Consider the following 17,027-nt stretch of genomic DNA (forward strand, 5'->3'; position numbering starts at 1 on the left):
CTGGGACGGTCCTGCTCCGGCTCCCAGCGAGCAGCCAGCGCCACAGGCAGGGCTGCACGGGGCCCTCGCCCTGCCCGACCCCAGCTCCCGCCTCCAAAAGAGCTGCCGCCGAGGCAGCCCCCGGGGTCCCCCCGCCTGAGGAGGACAAGCACACAGGGAGGAGGGCAGGAGCGCTGAGGAGACGGGCCCCCCCGCGCCGCTCGCCCCCTGAGGCGGGGAACCGGCGGGACCCCGGGGGGCCCCGCACCCCCCCAGCCGCCGGCCTCAGACGAGGAGGAAGAAAATACTGAAGAGGAGGAAAAGGAGGAGGAAAATACTCCGGAGGAGGAAGGATACTCTGCAGGCAGAAGAACGCCTCAGAGCCCGCCGCCTCCTCCATGGCCGTTGCCTCCCCGCCGTCGCGCCGTGCCGTTGCCAGGGGCGGCCTCTCGCGAGAAGAGGCGCCCGCACCTGTCCCACGGCCAACGGCCGCCGCGGGGCGGGGCGGTGGCGGGAACAGGCACCCAGCGGCGATTTAATTTAATTCCGTTTAATTTAGCGCTACTCACACCTCGCTTTGTTGCCCGCGGAGGTCCCAACGGGTGCTGTCTTTAAGCCAAGGCGAAGCTTCTCCACGCATTTTACTAGCAAGGGAGCGGCCCCGGCCCCGCCGGGGACCGTGTGGAGATTCTGGAGGTTTCCAGGGTGGTCGCTGGCCAAACCTGGGCGGGCCTCGGTGTCCCTTCACGGTCCTCCCCGCTGACTTCTGGGACCTTTCTGACTAGGATATACTGCATTTTCTTAAATGGAAGGAAAACAACAGGGGAAGGAAGGGAAAAACTGCTTCAACCTCATAAGAAGGGACTGATTTCTTTAGAGGAAACGTTTTTGTAGCTGAAACAAGTGTTTGCTGGTTCACCTGAGCTCAGTCCTGTGGGACTGATTGCTTACATTAAGTTCCTGCAGTATGCTCAAGTTTAATTAAGAGCAGGAGTTTTCCCAGGCAAAAGTTTGGGAAAGAAGCATACAGTATCCTATACATTTGTGGAGAAAACATGTTATGGTTCTCAGGAGTTTGGGATGAGGCTGCAGGAATCAACAGAAAAATTTCTGTTCCTTTTTTTTAAAAAATAAGCTCAGAAGTCCCGGTCTCAAATTTCCATTGAGTTAATGGGTGTTGCATGCAGTAGGAATTCAGAATCAGTGCTTAAATTCATGTACAGTAACTGAAAATAAATGCCCAAAGTCTCGGGGGGGCAGGGCGAGTGTAAAAAAAGAAGTGCTAATGTCTGGTCTGAAAAGAGAGGCACCAGTTTTGCCTGAAGCTTTAAAAAAAATAAAAACCTAACCATTGAAATACAGTCTGAAGATTAGAGAAGATGGAAGTGGGTAAAATTGAATTATATCATTCAATCCAGTCTTCAGCTTGAAAAAACAAGTTGCAATCCTGCAAGAGGGCCTGTTACCTGTGAAACTATTGTTTTAGCATTTTCTTTCCAGAAATCTTCACACAGGATTGCCGTTCCTCTCCCATTGTAGACACATTCTTGAGAAACAATACTTTGGCACTGTCAAAGTCTCCAAACTGTAATAAAAGAACAGTGTTTTGGCACAAGATCATCACAACACTGCTAAGGTGACAAGAACTGTTGTATTCCTTCATAAATTCTCTATTGTCAGCTTTGCCACTGGGTTGAGTTTGATATCTGTCAGGGCTTGAACTCATCTGGGTTCAAGATATGGAGGGCAAATGCTGGCATACCTTTCTTTTTGTCTTGCAGGGTTGGTTTTCTCCCTTCAGAGGAAAGTGATGTGACCAGAACAACATTCTTTCATCCATATCCAGCCCCATAGAGCAGTCCTGAACTATAGCAGAGCATCTCAAAAAATAACAAAGAATAAGCAGAAGTGGCATCATAAAGCACAACACCCATGAGTCAGTACTTCCAAAACTGTGGGATTAAAAAAGTCATAATGCTGTTGGGATGGCTTCAAATGAAGGCTTCATTCTCTTAGGGAAGTTCCAATTCCACCACAAATCACAGAGTAAGTGTAGCTGTACTTATGTCATACAGGCAAGCACAGCTGATTAATATCATAAGTTAATACCACTCCTCTCAGCAACAGGTTTACCATTAGTCTTTACACAGAGTTGAACAAACAAAATGCTAAGCAGTACCCTTCTCTACTTCTGTGAGTTTCATCTGCCTCTACAGGCCTAAGTTCTGCCTACAAATTTTTCACAGGACTTCTCTATCTCACTAAAATATGGAAATATAAGGTATCCACTATTGAAGAAGGCTGATGAAAGCTTAAAAAGGGCTGAGAAGTGCTTTAGGGAAGATTAAGATTGGAAAACAATTAATAATGAAGGACAAAAGGATCTCAGTCTTCTTGGTTTATTCAAAGAATAGTTAAACACCTTGATCAAAGTGCATGGGTAATAGATTTAATAAGAAAGGCTACGCAAAGATAGAAACAGATCCAACGATATTGAGAATTAAATCAAAATAAATTACAACTAAAAACAAAGGGCAAATTTTTAACAAATAACTATTTGACTGATTTTAAAGTATAATGGAAACTATTCCTGGAGGATTTTAGCAGTGACAGAGTTTTTCATAAAAGTTATGTTCTAGATTCAGACACCAGCTAGTGCAGGATGTCCTATGGCTTGCATTTTCAAAAAAGTCAGATATGGTCATTGCAATGGTACTTTTATGAAAAAAAAGTTGAAATGAGAAGGTAACCAGTTCTACCATATGTGGAGATTTGCCAGTATCCTGAAGGACCCATAGAGTTCATCTGTTTGCTTTTAAAGATGAATCGGTTGGTCACTGATTGTTATTTTCCAAAGGTTTAAAGCTTTGTTTGGAAACAGTGTTTGGTTGGCAACTTCTAAACTATTTATGTCATCCCATCGTGACTATATAAATGAGCTGATAGTACAATAATTTTCCTCCAAAAGGCATAACAAGCCAACTTGTTTCTCTCTACCTTATTGAGAGCCACCTACCATAAATACATTATATTTGGTTATTGCTAAGCTGAATTCCAAACACCCGATTCACCCTGCTTTATAGCCTCATAACAGTCTGAGTTATGAATGATTATCCTCTCCGAAATGGCAATAACCAATGCTGTTGCTGTATCCCATAACTTCTCGTGACAAAGACACGGAAGCAACATCTGCTGTAGCTTGAGCATTTCATTAGACAGACTGTTTACTTTTCTCACACAGCAAAGACTAAGCCATGCACCTTAGCCAGATATATCAGCCAGACAAGTTACAGTATTTGAAAAAGATCATTCATGAAAACTGGGTAAACTGGAATGCTCCAGACGTGTTGCACATGCTCCCAAGCCCTAAAGGCCAGATAGTCTTCCAGCTTTATACCATCAGCTGAAGGATTGCAAGACTATCCTCTCATTCAGAGCAAAATATCCCCTCCTACTGAATTCAACAAGCAAACTGACTACAATTCTGACAAGTTGAGTTAAAAAAAAAAACCAGAATGTCCATGCAGGCTACTTTCAGTGACTTTCCCTGCTCTGCAGGAAGGCATCTGAAAGGTCCAGTTTATGCACTTCATCACAACAGACAAACCGCCAGCAAAGAATTATCTGCCCCACTGACTTTACACACACATTTCTCATTGTTCTTCAGTACAGCTTTTGGGGAGGAGGGACAAGGGAATGTCATCAATTCAGCTTTTTGAAAGAGCACATAGTGTGATCAGGAACACTGGAAAGGCACTGTTATGGTGACAGTCAAGAAGTCATTGTCTGCACGGTCATGGTGGAGCACGGGACCACAGCTGGAAGCCAGAATGAGTTGGCAAACATCTTGTTCCAACTTCTGCTGTGCCATCTGGCATCCAGTTAGGTGACTGACGTTAAATGTATTTTCTCCGTATTACCATCTGGCAGCTGCTTGTACAACAACAGAGGAACATGCAGAATTTGGCTAACAGTTATCCTAAGAATCATATCAAGGATACTTGCAACACAGACTCTGAAATGAAAAAAAAGCTTACAATGAAAGTTTCTTTAACTGATGACAGTACATGCTCAGAGTATTGCAGGTGGGGAACAGGGAGTGGGAAGTTATACATCCTTATGTTTTCCATGTATTTATTTTCCAGAGTTCCCCTAAAAGATTTTTTGGGTTTGTTGGTTTGGGATTGATTGGTTTGAGATGTGGTTTCTTTTTTTTTTTTTTTTTTTTTTGGGGGGGGGGGGGGGGGTGCATACAGGTTTCCAAAGGATGTGAACATTGTATCCAATGAAATGTTCCTTCTTGAAAAGTATCAACACTTTTGCCATGATATGGAAATACATTCACTTTTCCAAAACTAGAGAAGCAGGACTTTTTTATTATTATTATTATTTTGCTGTAATGATGCATGCCAAATGTAGTTTTGATAAAGGAAGCAAATTAAGGGAATGGGTAAGTACAAACACCACAGTCTCGAAAAGATGGTACTTTAACAAAAATTTCATCTAAAAATGTAAGGAATGCCAAATAGAGTGTAACTACAGTATGAAGTACAGTGTAATAGCTGTAATGCCAGGGCTTCATATTTATAAAGGTCACACTTGCAGAGCTTAGGGGCCATAGTACCCTGGCTGGGCTTTAAATGTAACAGAATGGGGTGCTTTAAAAAATGGAGTAGGATTTTCAATAAATATGATCCCATGACAGCTTAAATCAATAAATTTTCTATTCTGCCTCCTGCTGTGCATTCCTGCATCTTTCCTTGCTCCTGTGCTGGTGCTCATGATTCTCAAATAATTTAAACCTAAAAAAAAGCTAATACAGATGAAAAAAAAAAGGGGGACTTGTTTTTTTGTTTGTTGGGGGAGGATGGTTTTGTTGGGGGTTTTTTTTGAATGCTAGGAAAAGCAATACTAAAGTGCTACGGGTTTGGCATTCAGAGTTAAGCTGAAGTTATTAAATGTAGTACTATTTTGTCTCTACTCTGTAGAGAACATTCAATGTATAATCTTCTACTACATTTCCAGATATTTCTACAGATTAATCTAGGATATACTAAGTCTCTGAAAAGAAGGGTTTGAGTCGAGATCATATGAAAACAAGATTGTCAGTTTCCCAATGCATCAGCACTTCTGTTGATGTTCATTGTCCTAAGCATTTTATTAAAAGCATAACTAGCATTAGCTGGAATACTAGTTATACTATTTAATCACCTCATCCAAAGGTGTTTTTCTTTGATAAATTTCTAAAATTTAGTCTGCCTTCTATTTTGCACAGCTCTTTCACAGAAAAGAATGAGACAATGCTCTTCTCGAAATGCAACGATATGAGTGCAAACAGAAGTATGTAGAGGTTTGGCTGCACTTACAGAAAAATTCGGGAGTGAACAGTCAAGTATTTTGTCAATAATGCGGAGAGACATCAGTACAATGTGATCACACAGCACAGGTTTTACAGGGCACAGTACTCTGAAGTGCAGGTTTCCCACTGCAGACACTGGAACTGTAATGTATATAGTCTAGTCTGTACACTGTAATGTATAATAAAAGAGTTATTCTATCCACACTGATGCTGCTGTTTCCAAGAAATACAGCTTCCACCTCTTCTGCTGTTGTTGCCTTTGAAAATTCTCAGGAGCATTGGACAGATGGTACATTTTGGCTCTCCATGTACTAAATTTGGGAGTATTTCTGCATCACAGACAAGAATAAATCCTGCTAAAAGACAGAAGAGAGGTGACATATAGTAATTTTTTATTTAAGAAGTGTAAGTGACCCATGTTCTCTCTAAACTCCAGCTTTATGAACACAATGTTATTTATGCAGCTTATAAGAACTAATGATCATCTGTTCCTGATAATTAGAGGCTTTTAATTTCATATGTTCTTCTCCTCTTTGAAATTAAGTTTAGTTAATATGCTTTTCAGAGTTAGGTAACTTTGACCACAAAGCAGCTCATACACTCCTACTACAAGCTAAAAAGAAAAAAATTTATAACTATGTGACAGTTGGAAAAAGGAAAGCCACCATCCTTAACACAAAAGACCAGAGAAAACAAAGTGCTGTATTGTTCTAATCTGTGCTTAGTAATAGAGGCAAGAACTGAGATGCCATCATGTCAGAAAACACACAAACTGAAGGGTAAGCAACAGAAAAGCTAGCAGAAATTATTACTTTTGTTTATTTTACCATGCTTCCTAGTAATCCACTACTTGTTACCCAGGTAATGTGTCTTCCCATTGGAAGTCTGAGTCTCATACTAATCAGCACATGCCAGAATCATTTTAGCTGTTTTCCCTAGAGAGAGTTTGTATGTGCACACATTAAGACCTGACATGACCAAATTTTCTCTGTCAAAATCAGACTAAAATATACATAAAGGAATATATCTTGTAAAAACATAAATTATTCGAAACTGTTGGGTGCTTCAACAAAATTAAGTTTTCTCCCTGCACTCAATCCTCTCTCTCTGTTATCTGTATCTTAATCAGATACAGGACAGAATACTTCATTTCTTTTCACCCTTGTTGCCCCCAAACACGTTTGCCTGCTCTTTGCCACTTTCCTCACTTGGACTCATTGTTTCTTTTTGCTTGGGTTTGCCCTATTCTGACCAACCTCCTTTGAAATCTGACCATTTCCATTTGTGTTTTTAGCAAGCTTGGCAATCCTTGGGTATTTCTTCAAGATATATCTTTTCAGAGATACACCCAGAAGATATTGTGTATTCCTGTTCCAGGAAAACAACCAGGAAATTATATTTAAAAAAAAAAAAAAAAAATTGGTCTGAGAAGTCACAAAATTTGATGCAAGACGGGCAAGGACTGGCAGGAGCTTTGTAGCCAAGAGCAATGTTTGCTACCAGAGTATTTACCCAAGCCTTTCACTGACTGCTTAAAGCCAGTTGCATTCATCCTCACGAGCATGGAATTTTAACTCCCTCTTTCTATTATTTTGTTTGCTCTTAGTGCAACGGCATTTTCTCACATACAGAATGTGAAGATATAAATAATTAGAAGTCAAGTCATCCACCTCTAATCTCTCTTAACTCAGCTGAGGGTGGCAGTGTATGCTAGTTTCTGTATATTAATATATAATGGAGACTGCACAGTCTTTATATCCATCTTTTTGCTATGTTATTATTAACAGAGCTAGAATCATAGAATTGTTTAGGTTAGAAAAGACCTTTAAGATCACCAAGTCCAACCATTAACCTAGCACTGCCAAGTCCACCACTAAACCATGTCCCTGAACACCACATCTACACATCTTTCAAATCCCTCCAATGATGGTGACACCACCGCCTCACTGGGCACCCTGTTCCAGTGCTTGACAACCCTTTCAGTGAAGATATTTTTCCTAATATCCCATCTAAACCTCCCCTGGTGCAACTTGAGGCCATTTCCTCTTGTCCTATCTCCAGCCACCTGACAGGAGAGACCAGCACCCACCTCACTACAACCCCCTTTCAGGTAGTTGTAGAGAGCTATAAGGTCTCCCCTCAGCCTCCTCTTCTCTCGACTAAACAACCCCAGCTCCCTCAGCCGCTCCTTATAAGACTTGTGCTCCAGGCCCCTCACCAACTTGGTTGCCCTTCTCTGGACACGCTCCAGCACCTCAATGTCTTTCCTGGAGTGAGGGGCCCAAAACTGAACACAGTACTCGAGGTGCGGCCTCACCAGTGCTGAGTACAGGGGAACAATCACTTCCCTGCTCCTGCTGGCCACGCTATTTCTGATACAGGCCAGGATGCCGTTGGCCTTCTTGGCCACCTGGGCACGCTGCCGGCTCATATTCAGCCGGCTGTCAACCAGCACCCCCAGGTCCTTTCCTGCTTTCCAGCCACTTTTCCCCAAGCCTGTAGCGCTGCATGGGGTTGTTGTGACTCAAGTGCAGGACCCGGCACTTGGCCTTGTTGAACTTCATACGATTGGCCTCAGCCCATCGATCCACCCTGTCCAGATCCCTCTGTAGAGCCTTCCTATCCTCAAGCAGATCAGCCCTCCCTCCCATCTTGGTGTCATCTGCAAACTTACTTGAGGGTACACTCGATCCCCTTGTCCAGATCATTGATAAAGATATTACACAGAACTGGCCCCAGTACTGAGCCCTGGGGAACACCACTTGTGGCCAGCCATCAACTGGATTTAACTCCATTCACCACAACTCTTTGGGCCCAGCCGTCCAGACAGTTTTATCCAGTGAAGAGTACGCCCATCCAAGCCATGAGCAGCCAGTTTCTCCAGGAGAGTGCTGTGGGAAACAGTGTCAAAGGCTTTACTAAAGTCCAGATAAACAACATCCACAGCCTTTCCCTCACTCACTAGGTGGGTCACCTGGTCATAGAAGGAGATCAGGTTAGTCAAGCAGGACCTGCCTTTCATAAACGCGTGCTGACTGGGCCTGATCACTTGCTTGTCCTGTACATGCTGCGTGATGACACTCAGGATGATCTGCTCCATAACCTTCCCCATCACTGAGGTCAGGCTGACAGGCCTGTAGTTCCCCAGATCCTCCTTCCCGCCCTTCTTGTAGATGGGAGTCACCTTTGCTAACTTCCAGTTAACTGGGACCTCCCCAGCTAGCCAGGACTGCTGATAGATGATGGAAAGTGGCTTGGTGAGCACTTCCACCAGCTCCCTCAGTACCCTTGGGTGGATCCTATCTGGCCCCATAGACTTGTGTGTGTCCAAGTGGTGTAGCAGGTCACTAACCAGTTCCCCTTGGATTATGGGGGCTTCATTCTGCTCCCTGTCCCTGTCTTCCAGCTCAGGGGGCTGGGTACCCAGAGAACAACTGGTCTTACTATTAAAGACTGAGGCAAAGAAGGCATTAAGTACCTCATCCTTTTCCTCATCCTTTGTCACTATGTTTTCCCCTGCATCCAATAAAGGATGGAGATTGTCCTTAGAGCTCTTTTTGTTGCCAATGTGTTTATAGAAACATTTCTTCATTGTCTTTTACAACAGTAGCCAGATTAAGTTCTAGTTGGGCTTTGGCCCTTCTAATTTTCTCCCTGCATAACTTCACAACATCCTTGTAGTCCTCCTGAGCTGCCCGCCCCTTCTTCCAAAGGTCATAAACTCTTTTTTTCCTGAGTTCCAGCCAAAGCTCTCTGTTCAGCCAGGCTGCTCTTCTTGCCTGCTGGCACATCTTTCGGCACATGGGGACAGCCTGCTCCTGTGCATTTAAGATTTCCTTCTTGAAGAATGTCCAGCCTTCCTGGACTCCTTTGCTCTTCAGGACTGCCTCCCAAGGGACTCTGTCAACCAGTCTCCTAAACAGTCTGCCTCCAGAAGTCCAAGGTTCTGCTGACTTCCCTCCTTACTTCTCCAAGAATTGAAAACATATCATTTTGTGATCACTATGCCCAAGACAGCCTCCAACCACCACATCACCCACAAGTCCTTCTCTGTTCACAGGTCCAGCAGGGCACCTTCCCTACTTGGCCCTAGATGTAGGACTTTGGGCAACAATTCTGTAAAACTCCAACATTTCAGATGAAAGAAGTCTTTTATATCCAACACTGACTGCAATTTGTGATGTGAATGAAGCATTTTATGGTTTTCATTTTCTTGTATCTCTGATGAAAACAATAGTACAATATTGACACCCTATACTTAAATGTCAAAGCTTTGCTTTGTGGTTTTTGTAATATTTTGTTTAAATATTGAAGTGCCATGAAATTGAAGTCTGAAAATGCTATGTTTAAGTTCTTTGCTTTTACCTTCATATTGCTTGTAGCACAGCCATAAATTCTGCTATCAAGCCATTTGCTCATTTTGGTATAGAATAGAATGGGCAAATATTGATAATTCAGCTTCTCTTAAACTATACCTAAATCTTGGGCACCCTGTATTGCATTTGAAGATGCCCAAACTGGTTTAAAATGTGGTAGCTCACACACTAGAAGCTTAACTTAGTATAAACTCTTACTATAATTCACTCCACTTTATACTTCAGATATGTTCCCAGTAATTTAAAGCCAAATCCCTAAGATAAGCTGAGAATCTAGAGAGGCCTAAAGGGATCCAGGCACCCGAAACCAAGAGGAAAATCCTCTATGTTTTCACTGACTGGGAATCCTCAAAATTGGCTTTGTCCCCTTTCTTAAAAGAGCAATTGCAGTGCCAGTATCCGAAAGAGGCTTGCCATATATGGGCCCTGTCTCTTCGCCACTCCTCTGAGGTCAGGGATGAGGTACCCAAGCCCTTGGAAAGGATGTCATTTCAGATCCAACTCTTTCCAGCGCTGTGGTTTGACCAGATGAGACAGTTCCTTGCTCTGTGTGTTGATTACTATACTACCATCCTGAGGCAACTAGCTGTCCAAAACATGCATTTACAAGGCAGTCTGACGGCTGCTGCTTCCTCTCCACTGGTCAGGAATAGAGAGAAACATAGCCTTACTTTTAATAGTAGTTTATTCCAGTGGAAGTTAAGACGATATAGCTATTTAAGGACTACAAAATTTATCTGTTTAAATTAACCAGGTTTTTTAACAAAAACCTGCCTGTAAAGGCATTTCTGACCCTTCAAAATATACAGCTGGTTCAGAAGAGAAGACTCAGAATTCCCTCACCCAAATTCACCTCTAAACTTCTGCACACATGTTTGCACTTTACTGGGACATAATACAAGTATCTTTACAGGCCAGCATGACCATCTGTCTGACCATCTTCTCCCTTACAGAAGATCCACAACTCGCCTTGCTGCTCTTTGTGAAGTTGATCGTTCTTGAAATGTTTCTGTTCAAAAATGACTTTTCAATACCAGCTCAGCAATGTGTAGTTCCATATCTACTGCCCTTTCCCAGGGCCAGAATCAATTCAAACCCCACCTCAGAGCATATCTCCTTATAGTCCATTCCATATGATAGTGGGAAATCTGAAACAAAGTATGGAAAGAAAAGGAAAGTAGGCTGAGTAGCCCATGTGACACTTCCATCACAGACATGCAATTTTCACTTTCTATGCTTTTTATAAAGTTTTTTAAAGCAGAAGGAAACATTACAGTTTTCACAAGCTAGGGACTTCAAATCAGTATTTTTGAACATATGACAAATTACTACAGTTGTAATTCCCACTCTTGCAGAAGGCAAGATCGCTTGCTTTAAAAAAACAACTTTGTGGACAAAAACCTCTTTACACATGAAGTTGGGTTCTGAGTGAGCTGGAGTTGTTGCAGGAGTACATATCTGTCCAGACCCAAATTCCTCCTCCCTCTCTCTGTCCCTCTGTGTTCAGGAGGGCACATGCATATATGGCACAATGCAAAGTATATGTCCGTCTTCAGCTGTCCTCATAGACTTCACATGAGGTCAGACCCCTGGTGTCCCATCAGCTGGAACACTTTGAAACCTGGACAGCCTTTCTTTTGCCCATGCCCAGTGCTTTCACAGTGAGCTGGCAATTACTCAGACAGGCATGTGGTCAGGTCACACGTCAAAGACATTTATCTCATTTACAAGCAGCAGATTCCCCAATAAATAATTCAGAAAGAAAGAATCACCTTCATGGTCCATTTTTCCAACCCAGGGCTTTGTCTCTAACAATGACCCGCTGAACCTAGTGAGACATGTTGACTACAGAATAAGCAATTTAAAAATCATTGTGTATACCATGCATGCAGACATCACCCAGTGACTGTACTCAGTGCTAAAGGCAAAAAGCAACCTGTTGGCCCAACCCTCAGTGAAATCAGATGAGGTTTTCCTATCAACTTAAGATGGAGCTGTAATGGATCTAATAAACTGAACCCATAATGTCCATCATTCACAGGCTCTCATCACAAGTTAAACTACTGGCTTTTTGAAAGCTACTTGTTATTTTCTTTTCAACAGCCACAGGACACATTGATTTGCGTAAAGCTTATAAAAATAGAAAGAGCTACAATATGATACTGCCCAGCAAATCTAAGGCTAAGGAAGGTAAAGTTGATGTCAGCAATGTTTTCTTCATCCCTCCATTTTTTACATGAGATTTGCCATACTCACAAAGACATGGCTAAGTCTGTTTTCTCCTAATTTGTGCATGAATCTATTATAAATATATTTAAGACAGTGAAAAGAACCTCTTTCTTACATCTGTATAATATCCCACGGGTTACCTTACTTTGTGCGGACAAAACAGCTAAGTTTTGGCAATTAGATTACACAGGAAAAAGATAATTTGTGTTAAATAGAAACTCTGATGAAAAAGTGTAAAAAAAAACTTTTTCCCCCCAGTCTTTTTTCATATTGAGAATGGCCAGCTAGATCAGTGCAACTGTGATGTCTAGCCCAAATCTTCTTATATCTGAAGGAGGACAGGTAGGACCAAACACAAGTCCATTTTTTCCTAACTACATCAGCTAGTCTAGTTCAAAAATATTATCATTCCACCAAAACTGCACCTAAAGAATAGCAGTTTTAAACACAGGAGGAGTGCAGGAATAACCTCTTAAATTTCCACACTAATTTATGTAACAGGCAAAGTAGCCCTATAGATTTTGGCTTTATAGCAAGTGGCATAACAGAGCACTGGTTTTCTATACAACTCTCTAAGCTGTTTAATTGGACGTTTTCAGACTTGACATCTCTCTTGCCTCAGTTTCCGGAATCCATCACAAGACTCCCTGTATGAAATTGGGCTCACAGAACAATGGCACTTGAACTGAACAAAAACTGCAGGCATCTTGAGCTACGGCCCTGCTAGTGCTTTCATTCTCCACCTGTAAAATGGAGGTGAATGCCCTCTAGCCAACTTCAGCCATTCCCCGCTACCCTCAAGTGAAGAGTACAGTCCGTATATGAAAAGTATTGTGACCATTAAAGCACTTTGCCTCTTTCATCATCACACAGAACACGTCTTAATTAGCATTTGATTAACACTACTGTTAGTGTAGATTAATATTAACAAGTAACAATAATTCTCAACATTGAGAAAACATTGATGAAATTGGTCCCTGTGTCTGGGTATGACAGCAGTACTGATACACACAGACCGAAAGCTTCATTCTGAAAATCCAGACTGAACTGGCACTGAAAGCTGGAAACCAGCTCTGGGTCCAGGTTTCACAGATGGACTTTGTAAAATCAGCCAAAGCCTCCATGCCTGAACATTTATTCTTGCACATGTATGTAAATCTAGATCTCAGCTGTGCAGCTTAGTCTGCCTTGCAGTTATCAAGCGTGATGACATTTCATTGCAAATGTAGTTTTATAGAGCCACCGGTTGTTAGGATACAGCTTTGTTCACCACAGTTAACCATACCATCTCAATTCATCATGCACCCACTGTACCATAAATCTATTAATTAAAGAGAGACTCATCTTCTACTACAGTATTTTTATAACAGCCTTCCTCCTAGGCACCTATTCAGTTATGTTTCTTTCACTGTACTGTATCAGCTTTATGCTTCCACTGGTCACAGCTAATTAGGACTGAGTGAGCTATGCTATTGTAGATCTAAAATGTTGGTGTTATAAGCAGCTCATACTCATCTCTTGCCTACGTCCCCAACACGGGAGGGTGAGAGGAACCTCCTGAAGAAGCAGGACTTTCCGTAGCAGCCTCCCTGCTCCCCTGGCCATAGCCACTGCTTTCTGCATCCTCATTAAAGCTGTCCAGAAGGAAAGACTAAGCAAAACTTGGACTAGGCTCAGCTGGTTTCAACACCAAAGCTTGTACCCAGCTGCTGTGAAGAGCAACCAGTGTCCAGTGGATCAGATACGAAAAACTGGTAGAACAGAGCGTCTCCACATCTGAACGCTTACAGAAGGGACCATTTGACTTGGTGACCATTAACCCACATGCCATTAGCAATGCTGAAAGCCTGTATGAGGACTGTTGGCTTTGCCCATAAAAGTTCCCTGCTTTTTCTGTAATTATATCAGTGAAAATGAGGGCCCATAATGGGGATATTTATAATCTTTGTCTGAACCATCCTCTTTACTCCTTAGCCATTACTGCATAAAGATCTTTACTTCTGCACAGGGAATTTATATTCCAACTGTGTCAATTCCTCTAATAGTATATTGGCTGTTCCTTTATTAGAGAGAAAATTCAAGATCTGTTAAAATAAAGGAAAAGATCACATGGAAGTGAATGGTCTTTGGGTTAGGTCCCCGTGAAAGATTTTTTTCCTCCTAACAAAGCAGAGTAAATTTCCACAGACCAAGCATTATTGAGGCAACCCATTAATAGCAAAAAATCAAACATTTGCAATTTTCTTCCCTTCTCACCTCAGGTGTTGTCACGTCAACTTGTCTGCTGTGGCAGTGGTAAACCATGGCCACTGGGGACATGTGTATGTTGTCCACAACTGAATGAGAGGCAGTGAATCTCTAACAAAAAAATTCTTTCCTCTAAAGCAGATAAGCGGTGCACATAGTGAAGATGGTAGTTAAATTGTCCACTAAGGCACATGGTACCCCCTCCTCCCTGCAGCAGTCTGTCCTCTACAGAAGAAAACATCCCTGGCAGAGCCAGGATCCCTGCCAAGTGCCGCTTTTACTGAGGTTTCTTGTTTGTCCCAGGGAGCTGTCAGGGTGATTACCCTACAGCTATACAAAGCACTGGTGCCTTGTCAATACAGGTAAAGGGTCTTGAAATACTTTTCCTGAACAGCCCATGGATCCTTATCCTCTGGTCACCTTCTCCGACTATAGACAGACCTAAAAATCCCTTTTCCTCACCTCAGCTTTCAGTGCACTGGCTCACATAGTAAGATCTTCTCAAAACTTCTCCACACATCACATATTGTCCTTTTATTTGACAAAAACTTATTTTTTAATGTTTTTAAAAAAGCAAGGCACTTTTACATTATCAGATATTTGGGTCTGAAGCACAAGGCCATCTTGTAGCTCACGCCTTGAATTCATTGTGGTATTTCCCAAAGGACATTGCGCTACCCACTTTCGCTCCCAACCAGCAACTTTACAAATTGACAAACTATAAGAAGGGCTTCTGCTACAGAATGAAGAATCAATAGCTGTCTACTTGGATAGCCTCAAAAAGTGCTTAACTTTTAATTGAACACTGGAAAAGAAATTGCAAAGCACAAGAGCTCAAAACAGCATGAAGCCTGCATAATTATCTTTCTCCTTGCAGTTCCTTATGCAGGCTGGAGACTAATTAAACACATGTGCAGGCTAGAAAATGATTTGCAAAGATATATCTTTTGTCAGTTTGCAAGGGGACCTAACCAGAAGGAAAGTACTAGCAAGAAAAGGGAGACATTGCCAGCTGTCTTGTACTGTCATTTTCACTAATACCTTGGCTTTTAATTTCACCCGTCTAGAGCACAGACAAATTAGATTTTGCGTCTGCTTTGCAATGAGATGAACAAAGTTCAGGACAATGGTGAACTCAGGCCCCAGGCTTCAAGAGCAATATAAACGCATATACAGGGGTTTTAAAGCATTTTGATGCTGGCTTCATGCACTATACAAATATCTTTTCCATTATAAATCTACCTGTCCTAACATGACCCATTTATAACATAGAAGCAAATTAAAATAAGCATTTTTCTTGCTTCTGTTGCAGAAAGGCAAAACCAAGTAAAGCCTTCAATTTTAAAATCTGTTCTTTAATATTTAGCATGCTAACAAAAAGATCTAAAACATCCATTAAAAAACATACTTAGTAAAGAACTTCTCCAACATACAATCACACCTACATCTTCTCCCTCCTTTTCAGGAGGAAAAAACCCCAAACTTCAGCCTACTCACCAGGGCCTTAAATCATGTCTCTTTTCATGTCCAAAGTGAAAACACCTGCTCAGGCTGGCTCTCAGCTGGCAGGATTGAATTAGAGCCCAGCAACCATTGCCCTGATAGGAGGCAATATTATTAACTTTAATTCCTTCACATCAGCATTGATCAGCAGCGGTTACTGAGTATCAGGAAGACATCGTGATGTCAGTACGTGCTGCTCAAGGCCAGTGTAATTACACAGAAACGAAGGATGCTGTGATCGGTCCAAACAATGTGTAATTATAATGGAAAACTCTGATCTTCTGTGGTTTTCATCCCACATACACTACCTAAAGACTTACGTCATTTAAAGGCTTGTGGTTTCTGTGAGTCTGAAGTCCAAAAAAAAAAAAAAAAAGCATCAGCTGCTCCAAAAACTGTAGCCGGTGAGTACATTTTTAAGGTGATGATAATCTTCAAATGATATTTTCCACCAGTGAACCACTGTAGGGCAAGAGAAAGGAGACTACGCTGCTCATAAACAGTGCTGCTCCAGGCTTTCAAACCCCTGCACAAATTAAAATGAAATTATATGTATGTTATGGCACTGCGTGGCTCTAGCAGAATGGTTCAGTGCCACTTTAGGATCCCAAGAGGACTGGTGGAGCAAGACTGCAAGACTTTGGATGTGTCAGTCTCTCCCATAAAGTGTTAGTTTTAGATACCCAAAAGCCTGAAAACCCACATGCAGAGGGATGCCTTCCTGAAAACAGGTTTGCTGCAAGAGGGGCTGTGGTAGAAGCTGGGAGGGGAGAAGTCTCCCAAGATGAATGATCCTTTCTCATCTTTACCAGCGATTGCACTCCATCATCGTCATTTTAAAACCTCCCATGGAAATAAATGCACCGCTACATCCTGTCTCTGGTTCTCCTCCATTTCCCCGGCTCCTCTCCTCTTGCCAGACATCCCCTTTCTCCCTCCACACCTGGGGAAGCACAAGAAGGGTTGGGGGGACACAGCATTGGCAGACAACTGGTCTCTTCTGCTCTTGCTCAAGTGCCCTCCGGATGAAGTCCCTTGCATTAGCATCACTGCCCCCCCCACCCCAGCAGGAACTTTCTGTCCCCAAACTCCATCCATCCTCTTTCCAAAACACTGAAAGCAGGAGCGGACGGTGGCGACAAGAAGGCTGTTTGCTCACATGTGTCCTCACTATGGCAAATATCATGCTCAGAGTCAGCTCAGTGAATACCAGGTGGCCACGCGCGGGCTGCCAGGGGCCACTTCATGCCATAAAATATCCCAGAGCTGTCAGAGAGTAACACTTCTAATTCCAGCATGGTGAAACATCAGCTCTGGAGGAGCTTTGCAGGGCC

The 17,027-nt window shown here is 42.5% G+C and overlaps 1 protein-coding gene across 2 annotated transcripts in view; it reads right to left on the reverse strand.

The window, feature by feature from the left end:
• Positions 1-426, reverse strand: part of SPAG16 (sperm associated antigen 16) — a 420,853-nt gene extending 420,427 nt beyond the window's left edge. The window contains exon 1 of one of the 2 annotated variants that reach the window (XM_030018160.1): positions 337-426. In XM_030018160.1, coding sequence (XP_029874020.1) covers positions 337-379 — 43 coding nt within the window. In that variant the 5' untranslated portion in view covers positions 380-426. The remainder of the gene's footprint in view (positions 1-336) is intronic. The other variant, XM_041124471.1, reaches the window with a different exon arrangement.
• Positions 427-17,027: the final 16,601 nt, after the last annotated feature.

The sequence above is a fragment of the Aquila chrysaetos genome, chromosome 6 (genome assembly GCF_900496995.4).
Source record: "Aquila chrysaetos chrysaetos chromosome 6, bAquChr1.4, whole genome shotgun sequence".
NCBI lineage: Eukaryota > Metazoa > Chordata > Aves > Accipitriformes > Accipitridae > Aquila > Aquila chrysaetos.